The 11,684-nt window shown below is 41.0% G+C and overlaps 1 protein-coding gene across 4 annotated transcripts in view; it reads right to left on the reverse strand.

The window, feature by feature from the left end:
* Positions 1-11,099, reverse strand: part of gask1a (golgi associated kinase 1A) — a 22,285-nt gene extending 11,186 nt beyond the window's left edge. For 2 of the 4 annotated variants that reach the window (XM_008411084.2, XM_008411085.2), the window contains exon 1: positions 10,745-11,097. In XM_008411084.2, coding sequence (XP_008409306.1) covers positions 10,745-10,747 — 3 coding nt within the window. In that variant the 5' untranslated portion in view covers positions 10,748-11,097. Of the gene's footprint in view, positions 1-10,744 lie in introns of all 4 variants that reach the window. The other 2 variants (XM_017305110.1, XM_017305109.1) reach the window with 2 other exon arrangements.
* Between the last annotated feature and the right edge of the window lie 585 nt (positions 11,100-11,684).

Below are 11,684 nucleotides of genomic sequence, written 5' to 3' on the forward strand. Positions count from 1 at the left end.
GTGTGTGTGTGTGTGTGTGTGTGTGTGTGCGTGTGCGTATGCGTGTGTGTGTGTGCGTGTTTTCCTGTCTCCAGGAAAAGACTTTTCAAGTTTGAGACAATATATAGCAGCTGGAGATCACCGTGATATTTAACCAAAGCAGTAAGCAGACATCAGAGCTGCAGCCGTGTGTGTGTGTGTTTGTGTGTGTGCGCGTGTGTGTGCGCGCTGTGCGCAGCAGAATAGGAAGCTAATGCTTCAAGTATTGACAGGAAAGATGGACCACCCTTCTGAGACCAGCATGAATGTACCAGGCCCATAATTCAGAGCTGCCTTTCCTTTCCCAAACATTTGGTTCTGCAGGTGGTTTGATCCGACATGCTAACGCGGTCAGTGAAGGACGGTGACAAGGCAGCAACAGAGCAAAAACAGGCTGCAGGAAATCAAGGATTTGCGTTGAAACAACTTAAAGTGTTTCCATACCGGTAGCCCGGTAGACTCGATTCTATTGAGGACCAAGATTGCAACATTTGTTCCATTTTCAGCTGCTGCGGTTCACTTTCACACTGCACTGCATCAAATGAACCCAACCCTTTGAAAAACCTGTTCCCCTCTTCACCTGTGGTGGCGCTGTACCAAGAACTGCTGAAGGAAATGACTTGAAAATCTCTGAAGAAATCACTGAGACAAACTTCCTTCTTTATGAGATGTAAACAGAAAGGAGGAGAGATGAAGACTTTTAACTGATCGACAAAACGTCACAAATCAAGATGACTTTTAATGTCTTAGACTGCAGACATTCCCACAAAACCTCCGCACCTCTGGAAAATAACTTCATTTCATTGGAATTGGTACCCAACAAACCAACACAATTTGTAGCATACCTATGAAGTGCAAGAGAAAACACAATATGTTAGAGCAAAAGGAGAGTCTATTGACATCCAATGTCAATACATGGTCAGATTCATCCATCCATTTTCTTTACACCCTCAGTGGGGTTGGGAGGGTTGCTGGCGCTTATCTCCAGCTAATGTTCCAGGTGAGAGGTGGGGTCACCCTGGACAGGTTGCCAGTCTGTTGCAGGACAACACAGAGACACACAGGACAAACAACCATGCACACACACACAGGGACAATTTAGACAGACCAATTAACCTGACAGTCATGTTTTTGGACTGTGGGAGGAAACCAGAGTACCTGGAGAAAACGCATGCACAGGGAGAACATGCAAACTCCATACAGAAAGACCGGGGCTGGGAATCGAACCCAGAACCTTCTTGCTGCAAGGCAACAGCTCTACCAACTGCGCCACTGTGCAGCCCTACATGGTCAGATTCCCAGTTGGATTTAGATCTGGAATTTAACTTCTACTTTTAATTCATTCACTCCTTTGTGTTGGTTTGTCACAGATGGGAGAGAATTCAGTGGGTATTTCTGCAGGCACCGTAAATCAACCATCTTCATTCAGAGGCAGGAATGTTTCAGGGCCTTGGGAAATCTTTCCAACCTTCCAGCTGTTAACCACATTCCCAGATTCTCACCGGGCTCTGGGACTTTAGTGAAAGGATCCCATTATTCTTCACCTGGAATGTAAAGGAAAAAACAGGCACTATGTGCAGCAGCAGTGTCTCCTATGGTACACACACTTATGGCCCCATAGACCCACAGAGGCATGTGTGTGTGTAATAGACAAAGGAATCTGTCTTCCCATAGGATAATATAATGTTTGATCCCATGTGGATGTTCATTTGTAGCAGACTTTTGCAGCCATGTTCTGTTGCTCTGTGTGTTATTATGAACGTTTGGGTTTGTTCCTTCACTCTCAGCCTGCTGATGACCTCAGGGAATAGTTTTAATCTTAAAACGTTTATTATGACATTCATAAGGAATTTCTTCATTCCTACAATCTTGGCTTAAAAGCAGTGAGACAGCTCCTCCCATTATATAAAAAACAATCTTATTTGCTTTTATTTTCAATACGTTAGATTAATGTTATGTATGCAGGTTTCTGTAAAAACAGTAAGTTTTTTTTCCCCCACTTGTTTTTCTTTTTGGATTAAACGTTATCTCTGTGTTTGTGCCTCTTTGTTGTTCTTGTTCTACTGCAGCTCAGCACCAGCAGCTTCCACCCACCTGCTGCTCTCACATATCTGAATATTTGGATTGGAACCACACTTCTCATCTTCCTCCAACCGCCTCATCTGCTCCGACAAGCTGCAACCTCCCAGCTCTTTTCTTTTCATTTTCTTGTTATCTTTTTCTTCCTTTTTTGCTGTGAATGACTGCAGGGATGGTATGCAGCAATATGTTGAGACATGCAGCAGGTGCTGCAGCCAGCCAGTCAGTCACTCAGTCAGTCAGATGACTCGCCTCAGGAGAGGATGGAGCAGAGGGAGGACAGGGAACCGGGATGGAGCAGAGGGAGGACAGGGAACCGGGATGGANCAGAGGGAGGACAGGGAACCGGGATGGAGCAGAGGGAGGACAGGGAACCGGGATGGAACAGAGGGAGGACAGGGAACTGGGATGGAGCAGAGGGAGGGCAGAGAACTGGGATGGAGCAGAGGGAGGACAGGGATCCAGGACAGATGGAAGAAGAAAAGCACTCAGTTTGCAGAGAAAAGATAATGATATGTTCAGTGAAACAATTCAGAGAGAAGCAGAGAAATTATTTTGCTGCACTGAGTGATTATGTTGAATAAAAGTCAGTGAGGAACTTTCTCACATACTGTGACTTTATCACAACCTAGTAAGGTTAAAGTTTTATGCCGATATGTTATGGTTCTATTGTGATAACCATAAAATGACAATAAGAACTATTCATAACTTTTTTAGGGTACCTGTATGGCTGACACCGCATAAAACACAAATACTGCTCTTGAAAAACATTCCCCTTTGTAATGCGCTTCTTAAAGACACCAGTGGATTCAATCTAGTTTTCAACTTTACTGATATTTATTGATACTGTCATTGAAAACAGTTTCAATGACAGTGGAGGAAAACAGTTTTAGGGAGGTTTAAACAGCATTAATTAGAATTTATCATTACAACGATAGATCATATTTGTTATCATCCTAAGAAATTTCTCATGATAAATGATAAACAATACGATAAATGCCCACACCTACAAAACAATTTTGAAAACACTTGGACATCTCCCATGTATGTCTAATGTTTACATTATCATAATCCAACTCACCAAACTTTTCCTCTGTTTTATGAGAACTAGCTGAATTCTCTGGGAATTTTCCTGAACCGCAAACAGGAAGAGATCCACTGTATACTAAGTTCATCCTATATTTCTGCTGCACCAGGAATAAAGTCCAGAAAAAAGGCAATGTATATGAATATACTCATATCTTTAACAGACACAAAACGACCTTGTGTAGATTCCTTTGTAAGTACAAACACAGAGGTGTTCTTCCTGTGTAATGAAATGTGAGCGGTCCACAGCCATGTTCTGCTGTCAGCAGCTTTCTGCTGCAGAATCAAATGACCGCTCACATCACCCAGGTAGGTTATGCTTTGTGTTTTTTTTTTAGATACAAGACATACACACGATGTTTTGAACAGCATAAATTGTAGTGAAAAGATAATTTATTTCACAAATATCACACCAATAATCCTCCCACTAAGACTGTCTGAAAATACTAATTTATGTTTTATGTTTTCGCATCCACTTATATAATGTGTAGTTGTGAATGTGAACTGTTCGGCCATAATGACTATTATTACATTTGGAGGAAAAACTTTAGCCTGGGAACACAACGCCAACTGTGAAGCATGGGAGTCGTGGTACTGTTTTACTTCAGATTTCATCCTGCCACATCTAAAAGTTGGTGCAGGACATCTAAACTTCGAGTTTGTTAAGGAATGCAGTTTGAGACCACCGGTCTGAAGACATCAGTCTGCAAGTTAAAGTCAACCAGACCCAGTTTTGGAAGGATGAATGGACCAGAACTTAAGAAAACTACTGAGAGAAGCTCAAAGAAGGAAACCAAAAACATTTGACCCAATTCTTCAAGGGCCTCTTCAAAGGTTTCTATGTAACTCCAAATTATTAGCAGCCTATTTGCAGATTTTTTCATCAAGTACATCTAAAACATTCAAAGGAAAACTCAGCTTAGATATGGCGGAATGCTACTCAACTTGCTGACGTTTGCCAATCAGCCAATCCAGGAGTGCACTGATTGGCTACTCGAAGGAGTGGAGATGTGAAAGACAGTGGAAGTCAACTTCAACGGTAGTGCCAAGATAGTTTTCACTGTGTACATCAATGCATATTAAGGCATATTTGGTTTTTGAAGTATTAAAATAATCATAATTGAGAGGTCTCAAGTATTATTGAATTTCTGTTAATTACTCTTATCTGATCGTTAGTTATGGTATGTATTCACAGCAGTATTGAACTGCATAACCAGAGTAATAATCTAAATTTCTACTGAGTTAAATGTGCAGCAAGGCAATACTTTTTCCTAAGTACTGCCTTGAAGAATTTTTTTCCTAAGACATCAGGTCTTCTTACTCTATTGAAACTCAAGGCAGACGCCCATAGTACTTTCTAATACTATGAAAGTATTTGAGGACATATTCTGAACATATTCTGAACACATTCAAAACGATTACAAAAAATCTAAAACCTGCAAATATGACACCTTGAATCTAGGCATAATTAACACTGTGCTGTACTTTCTTTCCAATTTGCTTTTTTTCTACATTAGTTTCAGTTAATTAAATGCAAATTTAAAATAATTTTACATTTTTAAACAGCTATTCCTTGTACGTAATAGGCAGTTTCAAAACCTGTCCCCACATTTTCTCAGCACTGCAAACACATTGATGTCTAACTAACAGATGGGATAATTTTCCGTTTTAAAAAGCTCTGAAAAGTGTGTTCTTTGATTGTGTTTTCAGTGTTTAGATGTGAGGCCCGGACAGCAGATCATAGGCCTGAATGTAATTATTCTTTGGCACAAGAATCCTCCTCTCCTTTTGCCTGTGACTGGATTGCATACGTGGTCAAATCTGTTTCCCAGTTCACATTCCATTCTCCTGAGAGGAAGGTGCAGCATGAAAATGAATGTTTGCAGAAGGAAGCAACAGTCAAAAGATAACAAAGGCTGACATTACAAAGTAAGTGCAGCATTCAAAAGAAATAAACTATATTTAGCCTGTTTTCTCTCTGCAGCCAACAGCAGAAAAAAAATCACCTCATTTCTTTCTGCTCATTTACCAGTTGTGGCAGCAAAAACTTTTACATAGAGGAACTGCAGGAGGTGCTGTTTGGTTCAAACATCAACGCCACATGTCTGAATAAAGTGCTGCCCATGGATTTTCCTGATTTTAATCAGTTTAGTATTCTCATTGGATGAATGAATCGACTGACAGACACATTCAGAAGACAAATGCTTTGCATGAGACAAAAACAAAATGATTTTTGTATGAATTTTAGCAAAGCAATGCTGTTCTGTTTAGAGTGGGATTCTCCCCAAACATAGGATATACAAATAGAAGCAAAAAAAAACATAATGTGGTTATATTCAGAACTAATGAGGAAATCAACATAAATGTATGAAAAGTAAATGACAGAAACTGTGTTTTCATTACAAATGTTGACAAATCTTTGTCTATATTCTGCTAATGTAGAAAAAATACTGTTCCGCAATAGCTGTGTTTCCACTGAATAAGAAACAAAATTAAAATCACACATGAATAAACCAGTTCATGCGATCAGTCATTAAAAAGTTGTGGCACCGATGGATGTAAACAGTTACATGAAATATATTCATAATTCAGCCTTAGTGCTAGCACTCGTCGTCTATTAGCCAATCAGAGGAGAAGTTGGCATCTTTTCAGGTGTTAGAGCGACAAAAACTACTTGCAGAGACTACGGATCTGGCATTTTGAGGAAAGCGCCGCATACGACCACGTTTGTAATCTGTGCTTTACAGCCCTAACATGACTGTTAGGTTGATTGGTCTGTCTAAACTCTCCTTAGGTGTGTGTGTGTAGGTGTGTGTGTGTAGGTGTGTGCATTTTTATGTGTCCTGTCTTTCTGTGTTGCTCTGCGATGGACTGGTGACCTGTCCAGGGTGACTCCGGCTCTTGCCCACTGACAGCTGGAGATAGGCACCAGCACTTCTCCTGACCCCAGTGGGATAATGGTGTAGGAAAATGGATGGATGGATGGATGGATGGATGGATGGATGGATGGATGGATGGATGGATGGATGGATGGATGGATGGATGGATGGATGGATGGATGGATGNATGGATGGATGGATGGATGGATGGATGGATGGATGGATGGATGGATGGATGGATGGATGGATGGATGGATGGATGGATGGATGGATGGATGGATGCAGCAATTAGAACACATTAAATTCAATGGCGCCTAACAGACCACAGTCTGTAATTATTGTGAAGCACTTTGGACAGCTAAGGTTGTTGAAAATATATTTAAAAAAACTTTGACTTGGTTTGGCAGGTTAATTCTCTGCTAATTCCAGCACAATGACTAGTAAATGAATGAGTAACAGGCAGTTTCATGCATCATTATTAGAAAGCCCCATTGGTTTAACCCCATTTTCTATAACTGTCAAATGTAAACATTTTCCACCTCAAGTTTTATTTTATTTATTTATTTCTGCTTTATGAGTTTTGCTCTTTTTCCAGAGTGATGAACAAATGTCTATATTTACACTGTTCTACCTTCTGTTGACTCTGGAGATATGAGACTGACTGTGCTTGGACACAGGCTCTGAAGGGGTGGAGAAACAGCCAGACACTATAAAGGAAACAGCTATTAGTGCTGAAGTTTCTCACCGCAGCCCTATAAAAGACAGACTATAAACACTGCTGCATTTCCAGCTTCTTACTAATCAAACTGTTTATTTTCGTCTAACAATGCAATCTGTAATTTCTGTCTCTGCTGCCCCTCTCTTTATCCTGTTTTACCAACCAGTGTCTGTTGATGAGGCAAAAACTGCATGAACACACTAAACCATGAGGCGTTCTGCATTAAATTAATTAAAAATATGTCAGAATTGTATTCTCAAAAATAATCAGTATTTTGATTTATCCCATGCAAACTGAAATATTTGTAAGATTTGCATTCAAACAAAAAAAATCAGATAAACCATTTTCAGACACACATGCGTGCACACACACACACACACACACACACGCACGCACGCACACACACACACACGCACACATAGTTTTGTTATTCTATGGACCTTACCAAGCTCCGCCCAGAATCACCTCTCGAAAGTCTCACGTGACTGCATGTCTCACTCTCACAAACAAAGCCTCGCGGTGCTTAGTTTCTATGTGTAATTTCATTTCGACTGACTCTCTGCAGAGTATTTCTGAGTTGATTAGTGTAGAATTTCTGCCGGATTTTCACAAAATATCAGCCACGACAATGGACAGGGGAACCAAAAAGTTCATGTCATCTTTTATGGACAACATCAAGGTGTTTGAGCCACGCGATGCCTCCAAGATTGTGCGCGTCACAGCTAAATGCTACCGGTTGATGAGGAACAGAACAGATCCTCAGACCCTCAGCATAAATATAGCTGTGATCAAGATCACTGACGCCTATTGTTCTTGCAAGGCTGGGTAAGTCAGGCATTCATGGTTTTGAGGGTGATTTCTGTTGGCAAATGTTTGTACGTGCCTAGGCCTGATACATGGCACTCGGAGGCTAACATGATTAGCGTGGCTAACACGACTACAGTTTAGTAAAAAGCCTTTTCAGGTAAAATAAAATCTTTAATGTATGTCAGATACGGTACACATTGCATATTGATCTGTTCAGCTAACGTAARGCTGTAACAGACAGGCTTCAAGGTGTAGAAGTTGTATCGGTACTGCCATTATGCTGTACTAGACTAAAAGGTTTTCATAATGGATGTGTTTATTATTGACTTTCTTTTTTTCATTCACTAAACACAAAGAAAGCAAAGCAATAATACYTACACCAGCAGACAATCCTTTGTTCTTATTGATCCTACGACGGTTGAGCTGCAAATGCAGTCGTGCACAAGCTTTAATCCAAGCAAGACATTCCGTTTCTGATTTTGGAAATCTGTGAATTTTAGTTCCACAAATACAATCAGGATACCTGACAACGCCTGTACAGATACCCCACTCACGGTGGAGAACCATTCTTTTTCGAGTCCTGACCAAAAACTTTCTGCCGGTCTGCTAGTCCACAATGTACATTAGCATACTGTAGCTTGCGTTTGTGAGACAGTCACGCACGTGGTAGCTGCGCTGTGATGTAAAATGGGCATTAGTCAATGAAACGTGGCCCCTGTGGTAAGGTCCATTGGCTGTGCTTCCCATTCTCTGTGCTTCCTAAGACAGTCTAATAAAACATGACATGATATTAGCAAGTATCCAAGTGCATATTGTTTTGTGAAATTATAAGTTAAGCACAACATGTAAGAGCCATATGAATGAAATGAAGGATTATTGAGGTGACGGGAGCACACGGCTTTGACACTTAGGTGGTGGGTGTGTCGAGGTGGGCGTGGCTGTCACTAAAGGTATGAATGGGAGCCATACTGGCGTGCTGGCTTATTATGTTTGAGGATGCGGGTGGGCCGGGGTGCTTCATAATTTCTGTTGACCGTGTTTAATACCGTTTATTGTTGGCACTATTGGATGGTTTGGCCTGGTCAGTCAGTGTCAATCTGTAAGATCTGAAGTAAGACAATCAAAGTGGAATAAATAAATGATTGCAACAACAGAGAAGCGGCCTGGAGTTTTTTGAAGCACGCGTCGGACAGTTTAAAATTCATGAGTTATCCCAGTGCAGCCTTCACACATCTTTAGGTTTGCCGCACATCTACAACATGTAAGGACGTTTGTGTCCTCACACTGCGCCTTCTCACGGTGGCCACCTGTTCGCAAATAAACTCCAGTTTTTTATTGTGTGACCAAAGACAGAGCAAACGTAATGACTGGTTGCAGAATCTCCCCTTCAAAAGCTTTACTGTCCCAGTGAGAGAGAGCACCCCACAACATCACACTGCCTCTACCGAACATTATTTGACATTGGCAGGGAGGATGCAGCATGCTTCTCATTGGAGCAATGACATGCTATGCTTCTGTTTGAGATTTATTGTCATTTCTTTATTTTGGCTAAATCCTTTGTCTATTTGCTGATTTGATTCATTTTTTTGAAAATGTTTTAGGGAGTGTGAGCAAAAATGTTCACAGAGAAAAAGTTTGTGCAGCCTCAACATAATCAGTTTCTATTGCTATTTAGATGTTTCCCATATAAAGAAGACCCATTCCCTCCTTTTAAATCCTAGTTGATCTCCTGTGCAGCTACATCTGCTCTGACAGCCGAGAGCTAGCCTGTCTCTAGCCAGTGTGTGACTAGAGGCTTAAATTGGTCCCATCTGGGAGACGGAGACGACCGCTGCTACAAACAAACCTCACCTGTTATTTTCAGGAGTTATGGAGGTGTGTGTCGATGTGAGATGAGTGTAGCTGCCCACTAATTTACTGTGTCTTTCACTGACAGACACCGATGAACTCTAACAACACGATCCCCAGCAGTCCCTGGTGTGTAACACACACAACCAGAACTCTGGCAGGAGACAGAAAAAAAAAGATTCCAAACAAGCGGCAAAAAAACAAATGAAAAAATGAGGAGTCTTCCACTCTGGTCTGAGAGATTTATTTTTTTCTACTCGGTTATGGGGTTTTTGTTACCACAACAACAAAACCAAAATGGGGAAAATAGAGAGGAGCAGTCTGAGAGTTTCCCCTCTTGGTTTCCATGTGGCACTTGAATCACTCTGCGCCGGCTCTGCTCTGCATATGGAACCAATTTGAAATGTGAACCTTCAGAGACTCCTTAAAATGTGGATGAAACTTTGTTTAGGTGTGCAAACCCAACTCTATTCAAAACTTAACTCTTTGCAAACAACTTTGCAGAATGAAAGTGTCACACAGTGACTGACTAGAGTTCTGGAAAAAAACAAACAAAAAAAAAACAAGCCGGTCACAGCACTACTCGTATTTGTTTGCAATAGCCTGCTTTTTTTTTTTTTCTAGATGCGATGCTGTTGCCCGGCAACTTCATGCTTTTATTTTTTCATTCAAGGAAGGCTGATGAACGTAGTTAAGTAATCTCCGTATTCAATTCTCCAAATAGGAAAACAGCTTGTCATACATTGTGTCCTGAAAATCAGGAGCTCATTATGAATCAGGGGAAACAAACATGAAAAATCACTAATACATAATGACACTTCTCATTTCCTCTTGTCAGTTTTCAGTAGCCATAAATTCTCTAAGCCTGTTAAACATTCAATCTCCTTTCAGTGTCGAAAGTTGTGTTGCACAATCATGACTTTGAGAAGAGAAAATATTGCTTTACAATAGAATTATGAATTTAAATTTCACAAGTATAAATGATGACTTAAATTTATACTTATGACTTTAGATCATCACCTTTCTATAATAGTGGGCTAAGTATTTTCTTTTTCTTTTTTTTCGAAAAGATGATTTAGGCAAAAAAAAAAATCACTTGGCAAAATAAAATGACAATTAGATTAGGAAGGAGATTACATCACACATTGTTATTGTAACTTTTAAATGAAAGATTTGTAAATCACTTGCTCAGTTGGAGCACTTTGAATAGATGAGACAGAGAAGGAGTAACTTTGTTCTCAGCCTAAGCCCAAATCATGAAATCAGGGAAAGCTTCTGATAGAGGCTGACTCTAAATAAAGAGTCTTACCATGTTTGCTGTCCCTAATCGGAAGCATTCCTTTCCAGAGGAGAGCTGACTTATCCCAGACCCATCCCAGGAGCTGAATGGTATCCCCGGCTCTCCGTGAAGCGACCGGCCGCTGATCCTCTGAGGATGAAGCACAGCAGCGTCTCTTCCAGCAGGAAAGTGGCTGGATAATCACAGCACCTGATCTGCTAGCCGCTCCGGCAGACAGCGTCATGCAGCCACAGGTTGCAGACAGGAGCCGTGGCTCTCTGCTCCCCGGGGATCATCGCGCTGAAAGCGTCTTCCGAGCAGGATTTGAGAGTAAAAGGCAGAGTGTGAGTGTGTGAGGAGGAGCATGGCTGAAATCTGATCACACTCTGCCCCTCTCTCTGCCTCCTGAAACTTCTCCCAGTCCACAGCAGCAGCGATGAAGCCAGCAGGTGAGCAGTAGGAGACAAACTCAACCAGTTCCCATCAGTCAGAACCTCTCTGCTTCTGATGGTGATGATTAATGACAGCAGTGAATAATAATAGAACATCAACTGCTTCTGTCTCTGTAGTTATTAGTTTGCTGAGTTGCTAAACTTCTTAAATGTTCCTTAGGTTAAAGTTCGGCTGTGTGGTTCCGGTGCCAAAAAAAGGAAGAAAATAAGAAAGAACGTTATGTTTCTTACTCCAGTTAAAATCTTTCACAACATTCCTGACACTCTAAAATAAGTGACCCCAAATGCAGCAACAAACGTTTTTTTAAGTGTTGCAGAAAATATATAAGATTTGAAATCACAATTCTGCTTTTGGCAATGTTTAAAGGGCAGTAGAGCCAAATATGAGTATTTTGGGTTTGGTCACTATATGGGGCTGTGGCCTCCAGTTTTGAACCCGGAAGGGCATACATGTTTTTGACTGCTGTGGCAGAGTCATTGTTGACACTGTTGCCGTGTATCCTGGAATAATTTGACTT

This window comes from Poecilia reticulata, linkage group LG6 (genome assembly GCF_000633615.1).
Source record: "Poecilia reticulata strain Guanapo linkage group LG6, Guppy_female_1.0+MT, whole genome shotgun sequence".
Taxonomy (NCBI): Eukaryota; Metazoa; Chordata; class Actinopteri; order Cyprinodontiformes; family Poeciliidae; genus Poecilia; species Poecilia reticulata.